Genomic DNA, 23,633 nt, shown 5'->3' on the forward strand with positions numbered 1-23,633 from the left:
AGGTCCTGATAGTGTTTTCAGTCGTGGTTAAGAGAACGCAGGGAACGGAATGAGGCATAGTGAGCTGATCTGAAAAATTGAGGTTTCCTGAAGGAGGAGCTAAACCAAAACCGCACGTGGATGGGTGGCCGTGCATAGCAGCTATACTCCAATTCCCCAGGCTGGAAACAAAGGGTGGGCCACCACCCACCAGGGGAGGAGGGATCCCAGAGTCTTCAGAGTTTTAGCCTGGGGCTGATTGCGGTTGCCTGGAAATCTGTTCCAAACTCCCAAGGCTGACCCCAGGGAAGAAGCACTGCAGGAAAAGGGACAAGTGGGAGTGTGGGAAACGCGGGCCCCTCCTGGCAGGCCACACCTACCAGGCCACTCCGGAAGTTTGTCGAAACCCCCAAGACCAGCGTAACCAAGTGGGAAGCCCACCTGCCAGTTAATCCATTCAAGCAAGCCCCAGCGTTCCCTGTCTGTGGCAGCCTCCTCCCACACAGGGCGGAAGAGTGAAAAGGTGCTGTGCTGTGCTGTGGATCCAGCACTAGGCGGGACCAAGGCTCATCACCGTCCCCCGCCCCCTTCGCCCCAACCCGCCACTGGGAGTTGGGTCGCCAGCCCCGCCCCGAGCAAGGTTTCGATTCTCGCAGCCACCCCACCGGCTACACTGCGGGAGTGGACAGGGGTTGCCACAGCGAATGGCGAGTGAGACAGCCTGCATGCCGGAGCCCGTCCAGGCCAACGGGGCTTGCCGCTGGCGCTGCCCTGAGCACAGCGAACGCCCGGCTGAGCTCTTCTGTCGCCGCTGCAGCCGTTGCGTGTGCGCGCTGTGCCCGGTGCTGGGTGCCCACCGCGGCCACCCGGTGGGCCTGGCCCAGGAGGAGGCTGCGAGCGTGCAGGTGGGGAGACGTTGGGTGTGGGGCATTCACGCAGATCTGGGCGGGTGGAGACTGAACATAGGAGTAAGAACAGAAATAACGGACGACGGAGCGCCAGGCCAGGCAGGTCTCACTCCCACATCACGTTAGGACTTGGAAACTGAGGTCCCCTAGGTGGTAGACTTAAGGTTTGGAAGCAGAACCGCATGGCAAAGGAAGACCAAGCCAACAGTGAAGTATCAGAAGACTTGTTGAGGGTACTGGGAGGCTCAGGCTGATCCTCAGATGTCCTTTACCGCTTCTGCTAGGGCAGCTCACCAACGCTGCCACAGGCTTAAAGAAAACCTGAGGTTTAGTGAACACAACCAAGGGTTCTGGGACTCTCGCCTAACGCTTGTAGGGCATCAGGGAGTTTGAGGCAGGGAGACTAGAATTTAAGGCCAACCAGTACTACAAAGCGAGGCTATGTCAAAAGACCGTATTGGAGCTGTGGGTGTAGAAAAAGAAAACTCCACGATTGCATCATGAAGCCTAGAAACTGGACACTGAAGTTCATAATAGGCCATTCTCAACTGGGGCCTGAAGGCCTGTATTGCTTTGCAAACTCAATAAGGCCATCTTCCTGCCTTGAATCCGGCTCCTCCCCCTATGCAAACACACCACTGCTCCCCTCTAGCCTATCACAGTCTTCTCTGCAGAAACCACTGAGCTGGACCCCACCAGGCATGCCTGGCATTTCAGAACCGGAAGGCTGGCTAGGCCGAACCTTCTGTCTTCACAAAGCGGATTTTATTATTTCTGTCTCTAAGAGGTCTTTTGACCCCTGCCTGGCTGCACCTCATTTATGCCCTTCTTTGACTTCACCACCTGTAACAAGTATAATCTGAAATCAGGCCAATGGGAGCACAGGCTGGCTCGTGGAGTCCTGGGTTCATAAGAAATGCCCCCGCTTCCAGAACCTTCCTTTTGGTACCTGTGAATGACTAATAGTGATCCTCAGATGCTGCTACTTGGACATCCAAGGCTATTTTCCAGAGATGTGGCCCAAGTGTCTCCCTCCTTTGTCTGTCTCGGGGTTCCTCTCATCAGTGCATCCACATACACCCTCGCTCTACGTGTTTACAGCTTACAGAGCCATTCAATCGTCAACTGCCTGTTCAGTGAGCCGGGTCATAGGTCACATCCTCCTCTTACCTGAATGCATTGCCTGGCTTGTCAGGGGGAAAACGGTAACAATGCCATGTGGTAAATACCATAGTAGGGAGCCCAAGGTGGTGGTCAGTGAGGGCCAGAAAAAAAAAGATGGAACTTGAGGCAGGAAGTCAAGGCAGGGAAGCACCACTGGGCATGGCCTTGAAGGTTATTGAAAGTTTTGTGAGGTCCCAAGACAGATTCCTGTGGTTGGAAGTGGAGGGTTCAAGTCGGAAGGCTGGGATATTCTTGGGCCTCCTTGGGCAGTAGATGGCTGAGGTGTCACAGGAGAGGCGCATGGAGAAGCTAAGACCAAGGTTGACCCCCCTTCTCTGCCCCCAGTTCCCTCGTCCAGTAAAGCCATTCACCACAGCCACTAAAGCTTGTTGGGTGTTAAGGTGGCAAAACAACCCATACTGAGCATGTGTTGTTGGCCAGGCAAACTGAATCTCACTCAGTTTCCACGGCGACCTTGTTTGCAGAGAAGGAAATGGGTGGGGGGCGCACGGCTGCAGAGGCAGGGCCACGACCTAGCTTTAGTCTTCCTCTAGAGCCCACACTCCTGCCCGCTTCCTCGGGCTTCCAGCTCTCCTCTGGAAATTGGCATGCCCTAATAATCCTGGTTGATCCAGACTCCCACCCCTGCTCCTATAAGGTAGACCCAGGTGTCAAATGAAAGACCAGCTTTACAAAGGAAGACTAAGATGGAGAAGGGCGTCATCGAAGGAAGAAGACCCAAAGCAGGCATTTAGTAGAATAGTAAGTTCTAAAAGCAGACACATGGAAGGTAGGAGACAGACATCCAGGCTGGAGGCTCAGAGGGCCAGAATCTGCTCACCACCCACCTAGCCACATGAACTTTGGGCAAGCTACTCACTCTCAGAGCCTCGGGTACCTCTGCTGAAAAGGAATTCAGGGATGGGCCAGTGAGATGTCTCAGCAGGCAAAGGTATCTGCTGCCAAGCCTGACGACCTGGGTTCAAGCCCTGAGACCCACGAGGTGGAAAGAGAGAGGGGACTCTGCAGACTGTCCCCTGACCTCCCCATGTACACTATGGCCCCAGTGTGCCCTGCTCCCACCCTGTAGATAAAGAAAATGTGATTAAGGAAAACCCGTAAAGGGGAGAGCAAGGACGAAGGCTTGAAAGTGACACCTTCCCTCTTTCTCCTGACCCCCATCGCAGAAACTCTTCCAGGAGTGTTTAGAGTGTTTGGCGACCAAGAAGCGGCAACACGCTGACAACATAGCCCACTTGGAAGACGCCGGGGAAAAGCTCAAGGCAAGTGCACCCATCTTCCCTTCTCCGTGCAGATGTCTCCCCTTGTGGAAACCCAGAAAAACAAGGACTAGCCTCAAAACAGGTGTCAGAGTTGTTGCTGGGGACTGGGGCACTTGCAAGGGGTCCTCTTGGAAAAATGCAAAGTTAGGGATTTCAGTAGAAGATCACGAAGGAAGCATGCATGCGGGTGAGTGACCCTGAGGGTCAGTTTTCCCAGCCTTGTGGAGGCTCAGCCTCTGTCCCCCTCCCCCCCCCCCCCCCAGGCAGCAGACCACTTTACCAATGCCAGGACTCGATCTTTCCTCAGCAAGACCAGAGGAACTGGCCCTCCATCCTCCCACACCCCAAACTGCCTTAAGGAAAGCAGAATATCTCCCAGGGCAGGCAAACCATTCTTAAGGGTTTTGGCCATGAGAAACAGAGTCTAAATATAGTCCATAGGTATACATTCTTCAGCTTTACCCCCTATACAATATTGGTTATTTGCTTGCTTACTGGTTTGCTTGTGGGTGTTTGTTTGTTTGTTTGTTTTTGAGACAGGGTTTTTCTCTGTAGCCTTGGCTGTCCTGGAACTCACTCTGTAGGCCAGGCTGGCCTCAAATTCAAATCCATCAGCCTCTGCCTCCCAAGTGTTGGAATTAAGGGTTTGCCCCACCACTGCCTGGCACAATATTATTTCTTTCTTTTATGGTGGTACTACAGATTGAACACAGGGCCATGCATATGCTAGGCAAGTGTTTTTCCACCTAGTTATACATTTTCAGACTTCTCTTTACTTTATTTGAGGGGCAGGTGTGTGTCTGAAAATGTGAATTTTTTATTAAAATTGGAGTCTCTGCAAAGTCTCTTTTAAAAAAGCATTTCAGTGTTGGCATATGTGAGTTATACATGTCAATGGGATGCCTATGTTTTCAGACATGTATATAATGTATTTGATCATACTCACCCCATTTCCCTCCCTGTCTCCATCCCACTGATTTCCAACTAGCGATCCTCTGTGTGTATGTGGGTACCAATGAGTTTAATTGGCATTACATAAAAGAAATGAGTGATGGGTTGTTTACAGGAGCATGGGAAACATTTCTGTTTTGAGACAGGGTCTTATTAAGCTAATCAAACTGGCCTTGAACTTACTCTACCTCAAACTGACTTTGAACCCATGAACCTCCTGCCTTAGCCTCCTGAGTATTTAGGATTACAGACCTTAACCACAAGGATCAGCTGATTGATAGACTGACTGACTGAGATGGGGTCTCCATTACATAGACCAGAATTACTTCAAACTCACAATCCTCCTGCCTCAGCCTTCTAAGTTGCTAGGATAACGGTATGCAGCACCGCCACCACACAGGAGTGTGGGATTGGCTCCCCAGTTCCTGACATCCATTATCGATTAGGGAACTACATGTCTCAGTGTTTTGGAGATCTTCACAGGTCACATCGGTAGCCCTAGATTAACTATTAGTCATGACCCTCCCTCAAATCTTCAAGAGCAGGACTGGCCAGGCATGGTGGTACACACCTGCAATCCCAGCATGTTCAAGGCAAAATCAACCCAAGTTTGAGGCCAGCCTGACCTACTACTAAGTTCCAGACCAGGACTGAATATGCAAGACCATGTCTCAAGGAAAAAAAAAAAAAAAGAGTGGCCAGCAAGATGACTCAGCACCTGCTGCCCAAGTTTGAAGACCTGAGTTCAAGCCTAGGATCCCACAGGAGAGAACAGACTGCTGAAAGTTGCCCTCTGACACCCACATACATATGTCCTCACACACAACATACACATGCAATAACGGTAAATAAACTAGAAGTCTCAGAAAAGCAAGGCGCTAGGCTCAAGGAGATGAATCAGTCCACAAGGACCCGGCAAGTGATCCCAGAAAGCGTTCCCCAGACGACAGCAGCGAGCAGGAGAGTCCAAGGGAGGAGAGGAGCCGGTGTCGGCAGCTCTTAGACGTTTACTTTGGAACAATTCTAGCGTCACAGGAAGCTGCAAAGATCTTGTGGAGAAATGTCCCGTTCCTTCACCTAGGTGACTGGGGGTTCTTTCTATGACACATAACTGTCCTTTAGAGCCAAGCATGGAATCTGACAGTGTCTATGTCAGCTCGGCACACGGGCTCTACATGCAGAGCAGGTTCTTTTTATTGTTTATGCACATTTGTGTGCATCTGTGAACCGTATGTCCACATGGTTAGGATTAATATAGCCAATAATAGATCTTGAAATAATTGATGAATGCTCTTTGCCCTTCCAAAATAATTTAGGCTCTTTAGCTGGGGGCGGGAACTCACACCTGTAATCCCAGTACTCAGGAGAGTGAAACAGGAGGCTTGGTGCAGGTCTGAGGATTGCCCGCGCTACATAGTGTGTGGCAGGACAGTCTGGCCGTACAATGTGAGATGATTCTGTCTCAGGAAGAAAGAAAAAAGATCCGGAGGGGGGCGGGTTGGAGAGATGGCTCAGAGGTTAAGAGCATTGGCTGCTATTCCAAAGGTCCTGAGTTCAATTCCCAGCAACCACATGGTGGCTCACAACCACCTGCAATGGGGTCTGGTACCCTCTTCTGGCCTGCAGACATACACACAGAAAGAATATTGTATACATAATAAGTAAATAAATAAATTTTAAAAAAGATCCAGGAGGTGCAGTCACTTATAATTCCACAACATAGGCGGCTGAGACCCAAGGAGCACAAATCTAAGGCTAGTCTGAACAACGTATCTCCATGGTGTTAAGTCTCCAAATCCATGAACATGGGATGTCCCTTGGTTTGTTTAGGTCCTCTTAGCAACATATTCAACATATAGTAGTTGAACTCTGTATGTTTCCAATTTGTTTTCATTTGTGTGTATGTGTCTTTGACTTTGTGTCTGCCACATGTATTTGGGTGCCCGTGGAGGCCAGAACAGGGCATTAGATCACTTGGAGCTAGAATTACAGGTGGTTGTGAGCTGCCCAAAATGGGTGCTAGAATTCAAGTTTAGGACCTCTGCGAGAGCAGCACTCTACCGCTGAGCCGCATCCCCGGCTCATTTCCCAGTTGGGCCACTCTGGATTTAGAGGCCTAACTGAGGAAAGTTTTCTTTGGTGTGAAAACTAACCCATGGAGCTTTGTAAACAGATCAATAAAGTTCAGATACGGTCCAAAGTCTATGAAATAGAAGCCAATGGCCCAGCCAATCACCACTCCTTTCCATAGGACAACTAAAGTCATGGTTAACAATCTCCAGCCCACACCCTCTAAGGCTGTATGCTTCCCTGTTGCGGCTCTTCAGGGGTCAGGCCGTTCATGTGGCAGGGGTAACCCACCTCGATGCAGCCCTAGATGTCTCATCGGGCTAGTACTGAACATCAGCAACACAACAACACCGTTCTCTCTGAATGGCCCACATTTTGGCCAACGAAGTTGTTTGGGGAGAGGATTTTAGCAGCCTGTGTCTTGTAGGTTGTCCTTGTATGTGTGTGTACACATGTGTGTTCATGTAGGTGAGTGTGCATCTGTGTGCCTGTGATCAGGGGGCCAGAGGTCAACTTCAAGTGTCGTCTTTCTTAAGACTTTATTTATTATGGGAACATAATATGATACGCCATCCGATCTCATTATAGATGATTGTGAGCCACCATGTCATTGCTGGGAATTGGACTTAGGACCTCAAGAGTCTTTCTGAGTCACTCTCTTTTTGTTTGTTTGTTTGTTGTCTTTTCAAGACAGGGTTTCTCTGGGTAGCCCTGGCTGTCTTGGAACTTCCTCTGTAGATAGACCAGGCTGGCCTTGAACTCAGAGATCCACCTGTCTCTGCCTACCAAGTGCTGAGATTAAAGACATGCACCACTGTGCCCAGCTTTGGTTATTTCTAAATAGTCTAGGCTGGTCTTGAACTCACTGTGTAGACCAGGCTTGAATTTATGATGATCCTCCTGCCTCAACTTTCTGACTACTGGGATTCCAAGCATACACAGAAACGCCCGGTTGGTCTTGAACCTCAATTCTTCTGTTTCATCCTCTGAAGTGCTGGGAATACAGGCATGTGCCACCGTGTCGTACCTTGGTACTTTTTGCTTTGTCTTGTTTTTTGAGACAGGGTTCCTCTATGTAGCCCTGGCTGTTCTGGAACTCACTCTGTAGACCAGGCTGGCCTCCGATTCAGAAATCCACTTGCCTCTGCCTCCCGAGTGCTGGGATTAAAGCTGTGCGCCATCACTTCTCCACGTACTTTGATACTCTTATAAATGGGTGGGAAAGTGGGAGAGAGAAAGTGGGAGAGAGACTCTGTGTGGGTGAAGACTGCTTGTTGCCTGTTGGAGCAAGCATAATAGCGGATTTAGAATGTGCAGTCTGTTAGAACTGAAAGGCCCATGGGAGATGCATGTCTAAGCCAGACAAAATGGTGCTGCCTGTAGTCCATGCTACATGAGAAGTTGAGGCAGGAGGATTGCTTGAGCCATGGCATTCAAGCCTAGGCAAAGTAATACACATCTTAAAAAGAGATTACTCCAATAAACAAAAAATCAAAACACCCAAAAAGCAAAGCGAACAGGAACAGTCCTTTAAGTCTCAGTATGGTTGACCAGACGCTCGGGTTGGGGATAAGAACAGTCGGTCGAGTGCTTGCCTCGAACACATAGACCACTGGGTTCAACTTCCAGCATCCCACAATCCTCCATAAAATCAGGCATAGCAGCGATGAATGCCTGCAATCCCAGAACTAGGGAAGTAAAGTATCCTCAGCTACAAGTTCAAGGTGAGCCGGCTCTGTGTGAGTCTGTCCTAAAAGGGAAGGGGAGATATAGATATATATGAATAGGGAGGCCAGGAAGGGAAGCACTTTATCATGGGTCACATAGCAGGGGACCTGGGCCACCCGGGAGCAACAGAAACACTCTGTGGTTTCAGCTGGAGGAAGAGAGCGTGCTCAGTGCAAGGTTGAAGGACCCATCAGAGGCGCTCAGACAGGAAGCCTGCCTGCCTGCCTGCCTGCCTGCAGTCTGTATGACCAGGGTCTCCTGAGCTGAATCGAGAACTACAGGCAGGCCTGCCTCCTGGGACCTAGGGGAGGGAGGGACGTAGTGGGAGCCACCCCTGGGTCATTGCGCTGCTGGGAGAAGCACCCTGCTGCTCCCTCACCCTCACCCCCTGCCTTCCCTCTAGTTTCTCTTCCTGTTGACCCAAGGAAGTCTGAGAACCTCAGCCTCCTTAGAGAGCTGAGGAAAGGCAGGAGAGGGACCTGAGGCACACAGTCTGAGGCTGGTATCGGACCTGGCCACCTATAAGGGCTGGAATAACTGTCCTCAGCTCCCGGCTCTATGCGTTCACGGTCCTTGAGTACTACAGGAACGGAACCAGAACGTGGGTCTGTGGACACGACACACAGGGTGACATGAGCCAACTTTTGCCAGATTGGAAATGAGGTCGTGAGGATGCAGCCTTGCCGCTGACCTTGAACATGTTACTGACCACGCTGCTGGACGGGCTCAGCCACTCTGCCCGCTATGCTGGCCATGGCCACTATAACTAAAATGGCTTGGGAAGGATTGGAGGGCTTATCTTACACCCTGACTGCACCACTCACAAGAGCCCCCAGTAGGGTTGTCCTGTCATGCCCAGTATGCAGGAAGCAGCTTCTTGCCTTCTCCTCACAGCCCCACCCCGCCCCCGGAAGGAAGGTGGGGGTCACAGAACAACCTGCGTCCCATGTACTGAGTCCCTAGGGCTCCCTGAACAAGGCTTCCTGGCCGGTCAAGTTCTTTCTTGCTGGTCGTTCTTAGACACCTCTCATCCAGCCTCCACCAGCCCCACCCAGACTAGCTCCAGACTCCAAAGTTCAGTGTGGGGATCCGGTTTCCCTTTGACTCCATGGATCCAGACTGGCAGCCAACTTCCTTTTCTCTCTGTGTCTCTCTCTGTTTCCCTCTCTCCCTCCCTCCCTCCCTCTCTCTCTCTCATCTCTTCCCCCTCCTTCTTCCCCTCCTCTTCCTTCCCTTTGCCCTTTCCTTTCCCTCTCTCCTCTCTTTCCCCCTCTCCCTCTGTCTCTCTACTTTCTCTCCCATCTCCCTCTCCTCCCCTCTCCCCCTTCCCGCTCTCTTTCTCTGCCTACCCCACCCCTGCATCTCTCCCACCACTCTGCATCCTGTCCTTTCCTGTACCTTCTCTGCTGACCCTTCAGTAGCTCCCGCCCCCGCAGAGACAGTACAGTGCAGTGTCACTATTTGAGACAAAATGGATCTTTGGGACTGCTTGAAACTCAGCTCAGCTGGAAGGAACAATGAATCCCGTCGGTGTCTCTACAGAGGCCTGTCGGATTCACTCGGTTGCCTCTAACACATGTTCCTCCCTCAAGGCTCTGGAACATGTTTCCTCCTATCCAAGTACCAACCAGACCCAAGCTGCCCCCTTTCTGAGGTCACACTGAGTCAGTGACATTCAGTGTGGTATGGCTGTGGACAGGAACACATTTTCTTCCCTCCCCTTGGCCATTCATTAAAGATACATCAGTAACCAGGTACACGGACCCTCTGCAGCCATGTTACAAACAAGGCCATGGGCACTCAAGCTGGCTCCAGAACCTAGCTACTGCTTAAAGCCTTCTGTAGAAGACACATAGAAACTCTCTTCCCATTTCTTGTCAAACCATAGCTGTCCTGTATAATGTCATGTAATCCTCTTACTTGGGAGGCAGTGGCAAGAAGATCTGTGTTTGAGACCATCCTGGGCTACATAAGGGTGACCTTGTCTTTAAAAAAAAAAAAAAAAAAAAAAGGAGGTACATCTTAGTAGCTAAGGGTTGGCCTGGCATCTGCAAGGCTTGAGACTAATACTGGAAAAACAAACAAACAAAAAGCCCAGTGTCACAGGGAAGCCAGGTCCTTACAGGACCCACTCTGCTGTATGGGCTGAAGACAGTTTGGATTAGGGAAGGAGCTGCTTTAGTTTTTAGACTTTATTTTTCCAGATGTTTACTGCAGTGTTTTCTGCTTTTTCCACTGTATAAGGAAACATAGGAAGGTATTTTTTTTGGTTTTTTGAGACAGGGTTTCTCTGTATCTTTGAAGCCTGTCCTGGAACTAGCTCTTGTAAACCAGGCTGGTCTTGAACTCACAGAGATCCACCTGCCTCTACCTCCCAAGTGCTGGGATTAAAGGTGTGTGCCACCACCGCCCGACTGGTATTTTCATTTTTTAATTTAAATTTTATTCTACATGTATGGTGTCATGTCTGCATGTGTGGCTGTACACCACACCACATGAGTACCTGGTGCTCATGGAGGCTGGAAGAGGAGTTACAGGGGCTTGTGAGCCATCATGTGGGTGATGGGAATTGAACTCGGGTCCTCTGATCTCTTTAGCCCTGATATCCCTTCATAGTGACAAATATACATATATAATGCTGACTCTTCAAGTGTCCTTTCTGGGGCATGACCAACATTCGCCTTGTGTACAAACATGACCATTATTTATTTCTAGAACTTATTTTTATAACAGCTAGCAGCTTCTCAAATAGCAACTCTGGCTGGGTGTGGTGGCACAGCCTGTAATCTCCGCATGTGAGAGGCTGAGGTGGTGCGGGGTGTCCACCAGAGAAGATTGCTCAGACCTGGGTTTAAGTCAATAGAAAGTCTTTATTGACTAGCTGGTGACTACCCTGGGTGTTTGGGATCCCCATGTAGCCCTGAGCCTTTCTCAGAGTGAGCATGTATGTACAAAAGAAAAAAAAAATCTTCTGGGTTGACATACTTCAGTTAACAAGAACAGTTAGCCAGAAAATAGAACTACAGAAGCTAAAAAACAAGGTGAGTTCATTAGAGACTTTCCCAGAACCATTTTGTCAGGTGGCGCTGCCTATGTGCTGAGTTTTATGGCCTAGGTGATAATTCCATCATGGATTCAGTTGTGCTAAAATCTGGGGCCCTGTTACAAAGGCAGGAGGATAGCTATGAGTTCAAGGCCAGCCTGGGGTATATAGCGAGCAGTAGGTCAGCCAAGGGACACATCCTATTGTAGAAGGAACGGTGGGCTGTGTTCCCACCCCAATCCCGGCTAGCTTACCCCGAAATAATTACGTGGAAACTGTATTCATTTAAACACTGCCTGGCCCATTAGTTTCAGCCTCTTATTGGCTAATTCTCACATCTTGTTTTAACCCATATTTAGTAATCTGTGTAGCACCACAAGGTGGTGGCTTACCAGGAAAGATCCTAACCTGCGTCTGTCTCAGAGAGGAGAATCATGGCGACTGCCTCACTGCCTTCTTCCTCCCAGCATTCTGTTCTGTTTACTCTGCCTACCTATCAAATTTTCTGTCCAATCAAAGGCAGAGGCAGTTTCTTTATTAACCAATGAAAGTAACACATAGACAGATGATCCTCCTCCATCATCCTATTGCAAACAAACAAAGAACTCCACCTAGCAAGAATAACAAAACCAGATAGAAGCTGAAAACAGCAGGAGATGTGGCTCAGTGGCTGACCTGAGTTCTGTCTGTTCCAAGTACCAGGAACTCTGATGTCTTTGTTTCTGACCTGTACTCCTATTTATGAGTACATACCCACACACGGACATGCACATACTGTAATTAAAAAAAAAAATTAACTAAAAAAGAAAAAGATCAGGCCATGGTGGCATACACCTTTAATTCCAGCACCTGGGAGACAGGGGCAGGTGGATCTTTATGAGTTTGAGACCAGCCTGGTCAACAGAACGAGTTCCAGGACAGCCAGGGCTACTCAGAGAAATCCTGTCTTGAAACTACTTGCCAGGGGCAGGAGAGATGGCTCAGTGGTTAAGAGCATTGGCTGCTCTTTCAGAGGATCTGAGTTCAATTCCCAGCAACCACCTGGTGGCTCACAACCATCTGTAATGAGATCTGGCGCCCTCTTCTGGCCTGCAGGCATACACACAAACCGTCCCCTTGCTGGACTCACTCTGTAGGTGTTTTCTGTTCCAGACTTCCTGGTTGGCAAGTGTATTGTCTACAGTCAACTCTTTTTTTTTTCTTTAAGGTTTATGCAGACTCAAGTAAAGCCTGGCTGACACAGAAATTTACCGAACTCAGATTACTCCTTGATGAAGAGGAAATACTTGCCAAACAATTCATCGATAAGAACACAGAGCTCACCCTCCAGGTGTACAGCGAGCAAGCCGAGTCTTGCAGGAAGCAAATTGAGGTCATGGATGATTTCTACACCAGGGTGTGGGTCATGAGCCTGGAGCCCAACCCCGTTCAGCTGCTGCAGGTAAAGCTGGACTTCCTGATCTTACAGCTGCCACGGGCTCCCCACACGCACCTGGGTCACTGTGGCAACGAGCATGATCTTTACAGACTGGGGAAGTGCACAGAGATTTCCCTGGCTAGCATGTAGACTTCGTTGCCAGCACACAGGTGGTCAGGAACACTGTTACAATAATTAATATCTATCTTGAACTATAAATAATCTTAACAGTACCGTTTCCCGGGCCCCCAGGCTGCAAGCGCTTTGTGAACTGTCTTCATCAATGTGTTATTGCTGTGAAGAGACACTATGACCATAGTCACTGGCCTCCAACTCACTGAGATCTGCCTGCCTCTGACCCCCGAGTGCTGGGATTAAAGGTGTGTGCCACCACTGCCTGGCTGACCATGGCGACTCTTAGAAAAGAAAGCATTTAATTGGGGCTGGCTTACCATTTCAGAGGTTTAGTCCATTAGCATCATGGCAGGGAGCATGGCAGCATGCAGGCAGATGTGGTGCTAGAGATACCCGAAGGCAGCAGGAAGACACTAGAAGACACACTGGGCCTGGCTTGAGCATCTGAAACCTCAAAGCTCAACCCCAGTGACATAGTTCCTCCAACAAGACCACACCTACTCCAACAAGGCCACACCTCCAAATCCCTCTCAAGCAGTGCCACTCCTTGATGACTAAATACTCAAATATGTGAGCCTATGGGGGCCATTCTTATTCAACCCAACACACGATACTTGATAGAGCTCTGCAGAAAGGCTTCTGGTAGGTGAGATGTGGGCCTGAGGGTCGCAGGACTCAGCAGGGCTCACACTCTGGTAGAATCAGAACCTGGACCTGACCAGGAATGGTGAAGCGTGCCTGTAATCCCAGCATCTTGGAGGTAGAGGTAGGAGGATCAGGAGTTCAAGGTCAGCCTAGGCTCCATAAAACCCTGTCCCAGGAAAACAAGATAAAACAGAGTCACAGTAACCTGGACTCTAGGGCAATGTCCTGGTCATTCCTCCTTGCTCAGGCCCTCCTGGGGACCCTGTGGGAAGGGAAGGGAAAGGGGAGGAGAAAGGAAGAAGGGTGAAGGGGAACCAACCAACAACTCTATGTGCCTTACATCTCAGGTGGCTGAGCGGCCTCCCCAGGCCACTGCTTTGTGCTACAGCTCGACCTGACCACGGTGGCCAGGCACAGTGGGACCTGGCTGGCTGGGTTTCTTCCCGGGTATACAGCAGAGGCTAGATTCAGATTGCAGGGAGCCATCTTGACCCTATGCCTCTCTACACAGGCATATGTAGCCACTAAGTCAGAGATGGGACAGCAGATGAGCCCCTCGGAGCTGAGCCACCCTGTGCCCCTGTCCTTCGAGCCCGTCAAGAACTTCTTTAAGGAATTTATGGAAGCCATCCGGGACACTTTACAGACACCAGTGGACACTCGCCTGAAGGAAAGTGAGTTACCTAATGACAGACTTGGAGCCCTTACTCCCTGTTGGGTCGAGCGACACAGACCCGATACACTCGCTTCTGGAAGGAAGGGTTGATTTGGCTCGCACCTGCGGCCTGCCCTGGTGAGGGACTCGGGGTGGCAGGAGCTGGAGGCAGCGGGTCACGCTGCATTTGCAGCCGGGTGCTGGGGCTTGGGTCACTGTCACCTTTCTGTCCAGTCTGGGACCCCAGCCAATGGAGCAGTATTTCCAACAGTTAGAATGGGTCTCCCCGCATCTAGAGACTCTCCCGAAGATCTCCCCCAGAGACTTGTTTCATGATGGCTTCCGTCCTAACAACGTGACAATCAGAGGTAGCTGACAACTTAAGTCATGCCTTTCCCACATGATGCCCTAGCTGGGCAGTTAGGAGGTCCTGGCTTAGTGCCCACCCCACCCCCACCCTCACTACTTGGAATGGAACCTAGGGCCTGGAGCATGCTAAGCTAAGCAAGCACTCTGCCACTGAGGCATGTTCTCAGCTCTCTTTATGTTGAGAGAGTCCTCCTAAGTTGCTCAGGCTGGCCTTGGCCTTTCAATCCTCCTGACTCAGTCTCCCAAGTAGATTATAGGTGTGTGCCACCATGCCCCCATTCCAACCCTTCCTTAACAACTGATACCACCTCTGTCTGTCCTGGGCTGGTGTCCTGCTTGCCATTCTCCAGCCACCTCTTCCGGGGTCTGCTCACACCAATACCTTGTTATCTCTCACCCCTCCTCTTCTGCCCAGGGCCAGTCACCACCCCTGCAGGTGGCTAACACAGCTGGACACACCCAGAGGCCTTTCTACCGACTCCAGCTCACTCCCCTCCCTGTCACCTCACCTCTGCCCCACTCCTTCTAGGACCTGCCCCATCACGTGCCTGGGCCTCATGAGACGGCTGCAGGAGTCCCTCCTCAACCACAGTACCCATCTGGGGTCCAGCCCTGAAGTGCCCACAAAGCCTGTGGAGAACTCGGAAGTCCCAGGCACTGATCCTCTCGGCTGTGGTGGCCATTCGCTCTCCACATTGGCTGTGTGCCTGTCGTGTGTTGCCGTTGCCATGGCTCCCACAGTCCTCTGAGGGGAAAACAGACAGCATGTGTTTGGGGCCACAGGAACTGTTGTGAGGCAAAATAAAGTCAGAGGAGACAGATGAGGAACCTTTCATAGCGGGCTCTGAGGAGGCCTCTCTTAAGAAGGTCCTGAGGCAACCTGGAGTGGCATTCTGTAGGCCCTGAAGTTCTAAGGATGGGAGCACAGGGCTGCCACACAGCTCTGAAGTCGTTCTGCCACCTTGTCCAGAGGTTTTCTTGTTCGCACATCTGTATGATGGAGCTCCTGCTTGGGAGGCTGCCGTCTAGGGTCGGATACAATCCGCTCCTCCTGTGTTCTCTGTTCTCACTGTTGCCCCTGTTCCTGGGGAAATGTGCTCTAAGGAGAAGGAAAAACAAACACCAAGGCCTAAGGTGAAGTGAGAGCGAGCTGGTCACCCTGCAGGACAGTAAAAGTCTTAGCTCACAGGAATGGGCATAGCATAGGGGTGGGGTAAGGAGAGAGCTGGGGTGGGGAGAACCAGGCGTGTCTTCCTTTGGTTTCCACTGCTGTGATAAACACTAGACCAGAAGCAACTTGGGGAGGGAAGGGTTTATTTCATGTTACAGTGAATAGGCCATCACTGAGGGGAAACCAGGGCAGGAACTGATGCAGAGACCATGGAGGAACACTGCTTACTGCCTGGCTCCCCATTTCTTGCTCAGACTACTTTCTTATGCCACCCAGGTCTGCCTGCCCAGGGGTGGCATCACCCACAGTGGACTGGGTGATTCTGCATCAATCATTAATCAAGAAAACTGTCCTCCAGTGCCAGGCATGGTGGCACATACCTTCAATCGGGGTGTGTGTGAGGGGCAGAGGCAGACAGATCTCTCTGAGTTCGAGGCCATCCTGCTCTACCTAGCAAGAACTAGGACAGCCAGGGATATGCAGAAAAGCCCTGTCTCAAAACAAACCAAAAAGAAAAGAAAAGAAAAAAATAAAGAAAGAAAAGAAGGAAGAAAAGACACACAAACTGCTCTATGGGCCAATCTGATGGCAGCATTTTCTCAGCTAAGAGCCTTCTTCCCAGATAACTTTATCGTAAGTCAATATGACAAAAAATAACCAGGATGAGAAGGCGCAGGCCTTGGGCAATGAGCAAGGAGGAAGTGGGGAGGAGCCCTGTGAGAAGTCTGAGCTCTCTGGTGCGGAGCTCACATGGGTAGCAGCAAGTCTGGCTCCAGCATTCGGAGACGGTGAGGCCTTTGCCAAGGTCCCCATCGCCACTCACAGGCCATGGTGATGAAGGAAGCCTTCTGGGCAAGATCCACGGACAGGCAGGCAAGGGTCCCTAAGGAGGTGTTTCCTCGGGAGTCCTCTTGCTGGAACAACCTCCTACCCTTTGCTCTTTCGGAGAACTGTACCTCTCTGTAGACTTAGCTGGGCTTTCTGTGTGTGTGATAAATTTTACCCTTTTAAATACTTTATTAGCATGTATGAAACATACATAAAAATAGCTTTCATGATGACATTTTCGCAAAGCACATAACATATATTGCCCATATTCTCTCCATCACCCTCTCTCTCTTTTTAAGATTTATTTTTTGTTTTAGGTGTATGGGTGCTTTGCCTGAACGCATGACCATGTACCACATACACACAGTGACTGAGGAGGTCAAAAGAGGGCATAAGATCCTCTGGAACAGACTGTTGTGAGCCAACCTGTGGGTGCTGGGAATCGAACACGGGTCCACAGCCAGGGCTCTCAGTGGCTGAGCCATCTCAGGAGTCCCCCATTACCCTCTCTTGTCCCCCTCCCATTCCTAATGATTCTCTTCCTCTGCCTAACTAGTTCCCCCTTCTGCTTTCATGTGTGTGTGTGCCAGTGTGTGACACATGCATGTGTGTCTGTGTGCCGGCATGTGCACACATCTGTGTGTGTGCATGTGTACCAACGAGTTTAGTTGTAGAACTACTTACAGGAGCATGGGTGAGAAGTTATTTACCAGAGTATAAGCATTTGCCAGAGGCTGTGCCACTGAAGAAAATGTCTCTGTCCCCAACAACCATTAATCAGTCATAGATCCTTGGGAGGAAGGGACATACGAAACCCCCCTCCATGGCAGATAATTCCAGCACTATTGAGATATCAGGTCGGTCAGGCTTCCTTTCTCTTTTAAAAATTGTGCATGCATCTGCCCGTCCGTGTGAGGTTATGTGCACATGAGTATAGTGCACATAAGAGGAGTATAGTGCACACAGAGGAGGTGGTGCACACAGAGGAGGTGGTGCACACAGGGGAGGTGGTGCACACAGGGGAGGTGGTGCACACAGGGGAGGTGGTGCACACAGGGGAGGTGGTGCACACAGGGGAGGTTGTGCACACAAGGGGAGGTGGTGCACACAGGGGAGGTGGTGCACACAAGAGGAGGTGGTGCACACAGGGGAGGTTGTGCACACAAGGGGAGGTGGTGCACACAGGGGAGGTGGTGCACACAGGGGAGGTGGTGCACACAAGAGGAGGTGGTGCACACAGGGGAGGTTGTGCACACAAGGGGAGGTGGTGCACACAGGGGAGGTGGTGCACACGGGGGAGGTGGTGCACACGGGGAGGTGGTGCACACAGGGGAGGTGGTGCACACAGGGGGAGGTGGGAGTGTGGTCTCCTGGAACTGGAGTTACAGGTGGTTGTGAGCCACCCAGTATGGATGCTGGGAAGCACTTTTAAGAGCTGATCCACAGCTGTGTACCCCCCAACACACACAAGCATGTACTCATGCACGCGGGTGGGCACACACACACACACACACACTTTAGGCTTCCTGCTGCTTACCTTCCTCCAAACTCCGCCCTGCTTTGGGGAAAAGCTACCTCCAGTTTTCTAGCGCTGAGAGCTGAGGCTAGTCCCTGCTGCAGCCAATGAGTGGTTGCCATGTTGGGGGCCCTCACCCATCCAAAGTTTGTATCTTTTTTCTAAGTTTGCACATGATTCTTGGGAGACTTGTGTTTGTCTGTGCTGCCCGCATGAGCTCCAGATGTTCACATCTCACACCTGCGATCCCTTACAGACATGAACTGCCAGCTCTTGGGATCCTCCGGCACCAAGCCAGGCACCCTGTTGAAAATCAGCCCTTCTCCAGAGAGATCACTCTTCCTGAAATGTAAGACCGGGAGTGGGGGAGGGAGGCTGGTGAGGAGCAAAGGTGGAAGAAGGAAATGAGCCTGCCCCCCCCCATCCTCCCTTTAGAATGTTTGCTAAACATTCTTACTGTTTAGCAAACTTATTTTCAAAACATTTTTGCTTGGTGTGGTTCCACACTTTTTTGTTTGTTTGTTTTTTGTTTGTTTTTTCAAGACAGGGTTTTTCTGTGTAGCCCTGGTTATCCTGTCCTAGAACTTACTTTGTAGATCAGGCTGTCCTTGAACTCAAGATCCACCTGTCTTTACCTCCGAAATACTGGGATTAAAGGTAAAAACCACCAAGGCCTGGTGTCCACACAATTTTTAATCCCAGTACTCAGAAGCTTAGGAATGAAGATCTCAAGTTCTAAACTAGTCTTGGCTATATAATAGGTCTTAGGTCTCAAATCTGGAACAAATGGCTAATTGAGGTGCCCATTAAAATATCAAAGTGGGGAGATGGGGGCTGGAGAGATGGCTCAGGGGTTAGGAGCACTAACTGCTCTTCCAGATGACCTGGGTTCAATTCCCAGCACCCACATGGTGACTCATAACCATTTATAATGAAATCTGATGCCCTCTTCTGGCCTGCAGGTATACAGACAGACAAAGCATTCATACATTAAAAATAATACATAAATAAATAAAAAAATTAAAAGAAAAAAAGAAATGTTTGACCACCTGTGGTGGCTCATGCAGGAGGATCACGAGTTCGAGGCCACCCTGAACTACATGTTTTTAAAAAAATGAAGAAAAAGAGATGAAAAATAAAATGCATTCAAAGAAAAGTACACAAACCAATTTTACAATTTTACAATTCTGTAAAAGTAAACATTACTTCACCTCCTTCAGATCAAGAAGTTGAAACTTCTAGAAGCTTTTCTCATAATCCCTCATTTACTATGCCACAAGGATAGCTGTTGTTCCAATTTCTAATTCTTTAACCTAGAGAAACTCTAACCAGAGAGGGCTCAGTGTTAAAGAGCATTTGCTCTCTAGGGACACCAGGTTCAGTTCCCAGCTCCCGGAGGCTGTAATGCCAGTGCATTGAATTTGGCGCCCTCTTCTGGCCGATACCGGTACTACACGCGTCACACTGATGGACATTAAAAATACTCATGTCCATAAGTTAAGCACACACACACAAACTAGAATCACCACCACTGAAACACGTTTAATATGGTTCAAGAATATGTTGGCAGGTTTTAAAAAGCAGATTGCCTAAGAATATGCGTGGTATGATACCAATATTAGGACCAAGCATAACCCTCAAAATTAAAGAATAGGTCTGGAGAGATGACTCAGAGACTGCTCTTCTAGAGGTCCTGAGTTCAATTCCCAGCAACCACATGGTGGCTCATAGCCATCTGTAATGAGATCTGGTGCCCTCTTCTGGCCAGCAAGCATACAGACAGAACACTGTATACATAATAAATAAATAAATCTTTAAAAAAATTAAAGAATAAAAAGAACATGCAACCAAGTCCTAATAGTTATGGGATTTTCTATCTCTTTTTTGTTTTTGAGACAGGGTCTCTTTGTGTAACCCTGGCTGCCCAGGAACATGCTATGGAGACCTCCCTATGTTGACCTCAAACTCACAGAACTGCCACCTCCTGCCTCCCGAGTGTTGGGTGGGATTAAGGGCATCCTCGACAGTAAGATTTTTGTTTGTTTTGCTTTTTCAAGACAGGGTTTCTCTGTGTAGCCTTGACTGTCCTAGAACTCACATTGTTGCTTTTGAGACAGGGTTTCTCTGTAGCTTTGGAGCCTGTCCTGGAACTCGTTCTGTAGACCAGACTCCCTTGAACTCGCAGAGATCCTCCTGCCTCTGCCCCCGGAGTGCTGGGATTTAAGACTTGCACCACCACCGCCTAGCTTACTTTTTTTTTTTTTAAGCAGTAAATTCCACGATCCAAACTCAAGCCGTAATACAGCATGTAATAAGTCTATCTTTCCCTCTTGTCTGGTCCAACAGGCTGGGGGATCAGGACAGCAAAAGCGGGGCGGGGGGCGGGGCCGCTATGGCCCCGCCCACAGTTCCTTCTCCGGGCCCTCCCTCCGCCAGGGTGCGCTGGGTCGGAGGTGGTGGGGGCGCCCCTCTGACCTTCGTCTTTCCCGCCCCCTCCGCAGACGCCCGCACGCCCACGCTGGACCCGGACACCATGCACTCTCGTCTGCGGCTGTCGACTGACGGCCTGATCGTCCGCTGCGCGCTGCTGGGCCGCCTGGGGCCGCGCCCCGCGCCCCGGTTCGACACTCTGCGTCAGGTGCTGGGCCGCGACGGCTTCGCAGCCGGCCGCCACTACTGGGAGGTGGACGTGCAGGAGGCAGGCGTGGGCTGGTGGGTGGGCGCGGCCTACCCGTCCCTGCGGCGCCGCGGGTCCTCGGCTGCCTCCCGCCTGGGCTGCAACCGCGAGTCGTGGTGCGTGAAGCGCTACGACCTCGAGTACTGGGCTTTCCACGATTGCCAGCGAAACCGCCTGCGGCCCCGTCGCGATCCCCACCGGATCGGCGTCTTCCTGGACTATGAAGCTGGCGTCCTGGCCTTCTACGACGTGGGCGGTGGCATGAGCCACTTGCACACCTTCCACGCCACCTTCCAGGAACCGCTCTACCCGGCCCTGCGCCTCTGGGAGGGGGCCATCAGCATCCCTCGGTTGCCCTAGGCGACCATGCTTCCTTTTCTAGGTTGATCTAAGGGCTCTGCCCACGCAACCCCGGCGCTGCCTGTGTCTGGGACACCATCATGCAGCGCCTTGAACCTCCTGGCACACAGCAGGCACACAGTAATTTTCATTGAAAGAGTCCCGGCGGAGGCACTGCACCTCCTTAAAGATCTCCATGGGAGTCAACTGCTCTCCAGCCACTTCAGTTTGAGCCAGAGAACCCGAGAAGGTTCCCAGTCTCCTGCTCCTCTCGCATCTTCATCTTCTACACTGAAACCAGGGTGAACGACTTGAAACCTAGCTCCGCCTCTTGGGGTTAGAAGGGGGTTCTCAAAAAGGCACAAGAAAAAACAGGAAAGCCTTCTTAGCGTCCCGGCTTTTCTGGCCTGCTCTTTGACGGCCTACCCTCACCCAGCTGCTGAAAGTCTTCTGTTCACACATTCTTCAGGCAGAAGCTAGTTCACAGTTTTGCCTCTTTAAACGGCTGTGCGTTCCAGCATAAATAGGAAAACCAACTCTTCGCCTGTCTCACTCATCGGACTTATCTGCTCAAGAAGCACCCCCCTAAAAAAAAAAAATGAGGCTTACAAATATAGGATCTGTCATTCCAGTTGCTTTCTAAGGACATTTGCGTCCCTTTCCTCCTCCCCCCCCCCCCACCAAAAATGGTTCAGATAGTCCCCTTCCAGGCGATGAATGAGTGATCAGTTGGCTGCTACTCACAGAAGGGAAAACTACCGAGGATGGCTCCAAGGTGGATTTGACGGGACATAGCTAATATGGGAGCCGTACTCTTGATGCTACACCTTCTTCATCCACAAAAGACGAAGAGCTTTTCCCACACGCACCACTGCAGGGGCCAAGCCAGGCGTCTCTTAACAATCGTACCAGGCGTTATCACACGTAGTTGTCCACTGAACATCTTACATCCCTCCAAAGTGGGGACATGAGCCCATCGTTCACGCAGCAGAATTGGTACACTTGAGTCAGGTGACTGCCCAAGATAACGGAACCAGTTGCAGTCCAGAACCAGTTGCAGTCCGGGTCTGTGCTCCCAGCAGGTGGTGCTGTGGACACGGCAGCCCGGTTCCCTGTTGGCAGTGACCACCTCAACTTTTCCACCTGCCTTCTTGGGCCGAATCTGCCTCTAGATTACCTCCGCTGGTCTCTGAGACAGGTTTCCTACCCTTCACAGTATGGGGTGGGACTGTTCTGAGTATAAAGCAGAAAGATTGGTCTGGGCCAAGGTTTGTGCTGACCGGAAGCCTAGTTTCCCTGCTGTGTGGTCTTGTTAAATGACACTTTTCTATTCGTGGCCCCCATCTGTGAAGTGCGGGTCAGTGCCAGAAGAATCAAGCAAGCCAAAGCTAGTGAAATTGCCTTAATAACTACTTTGTATCGTGTTAGGATCTAACATCTCCAACAGATTCTCCCAAATGTCAAATTGTGGGACCATGGATGCCCAGCAGCTGGGTGGCAGCCGCGGGGGCTGCCCTAATACTCTCAGGGCAGTTTCCTTGGGATCCATGTTCTTGAAGGTAGAAAGCATCTGTCTTGATGCTCTTGGTTTTGTAGAATTTACCTCAAAGGTAAACCACAAATTATTTTCCCATGGTGCATGGGCTAGAACCAGTGGCCTTTGCGCATCCCAGGTGTGTGCTCCGCAGAGCTACACTCTGGCCCTAGCGGGTGTTTGTTTCGTAAGAAAAAGGTTTAGTCCAGGCCAGCCCCGAGGGAAATGGAGGACAGACACCTCTGTCTCAAATGTCCAGCTTCAAGGGCCAGACTGTGGGACATAAGATTCCTGAGACTGGGCTCAGCAGGGACTGATTCTTCAGAGTTCTCAGACCTGGGGCCGGCTGCTGTGATTTCTGGGCACTAGCTCCCAGAGAGGCTTGTGTATCATTTCCTTTGAGCACATGGTTTCAGTCTGTGTTGGCTAGTGACAGCCATATTTTTAAATGACAAGTTCTCTAATAATATGCATTGTGTAATAAAATACGAATGCTCTCCCGTGTAATTGTGTTCTTCATTGGGAGTCAAGCGCCTAGCACAGAGGGCTGGATAAGACCTTGTTCACCTGCCATCCCTTCAGGGTTTTCTTGCAATAGTCACCCAGTGATGGGGAGCTCACCACTCATGAAGATAACCAAGTTCTTTTTAACATTCAGTCTGAGGGGGCAGAGGGGCCTCCAGTACCATGGTGCACATGTGGATGTCAGGAGATAACTGGTGGAAATGCATTTCTGTCCACCATGTGGGTTCTGGGGACTGAACTCAGGGCGTCAGGATGATGACAACCATCAGCCTCTGAGCCATCCCAATGGCCCCTAAATTTTCATGGACGCAAGCAACCCAACGCTCGGCTGTGTAGCCACCCTTTAGCACCACGGAAGCCTCGGGTGGTCTCTAGCTTTTAGGGAATTCAGAAGCTCTTTTGCCTACATCTCTTCTGCCCCAAATTCTACTTTGTTGGTGACACTGACCCCTGGTAACCCCATACAGGTGTTGCTAGTAGATAGAAGCGTTTGGTGTTGTGAGGGAAAGTCCGCTCAAGACAGCACCGTGTTTATGATAGGGTGTGACTGAGAAGGGCCCAGGCCGGAGTCCATCGTGTTCTGATCAGAAGTTTTCTAGGGGGGATGAAGAAGGGGGAGGCTGGTGAGATGATTCAGCAGGTCAAAGGTGCTTGCCTTCAAGCCTGGCAGTCTGAATTCAACCCTGGGGAGGGCCC

At 50.5% G+C, this 23,633-nt stretch overlaps 1 protein-coding gene across 1 annotated transcript; it reads left to right on the forward strand.

Annotated features, from left to right (window-relative positions):
- The first annotated feature begins 623 nt into the window (after positions 1-623).
- On the forward strand, positions 624-22,919 carry Trim14 (tripartite motif containing 14). The gene is made up of 6 exons (XM_085677184.2): positions 624-884; positions 3,239-3,334; positions 12,334-12,567; positions 13,835-13,997; positions 18,119-18,211; positions 20,364-22,919. The coding sequence occupies exons 1-6, from the start codon at positions 684-686 to the stop codon at positions 20,897-20,899; spliced, it is 1,323 nt and encodes a 440-aa protein (XP_085533310.2). The 5' UTR covers positions 624-683; the 3' UTR covers positions 20,900-22,919.
- Positions 22,920-23,633: the final 714 nt, after the last annotated feature.

This window comes from Myodes glareolus, chromosome 16 (assembly GCF_982192425.1).
Source record: "Myodes glareolus chromosome 16, mMyoGla1.1, whole genome shotgun sequence".
NCBI classification, from domain to species: Eukaryota; Metazoa; Chordata; class Mammalia; order Rodentia; family Cricetidae; genus Myodes; species Myodes glareolus.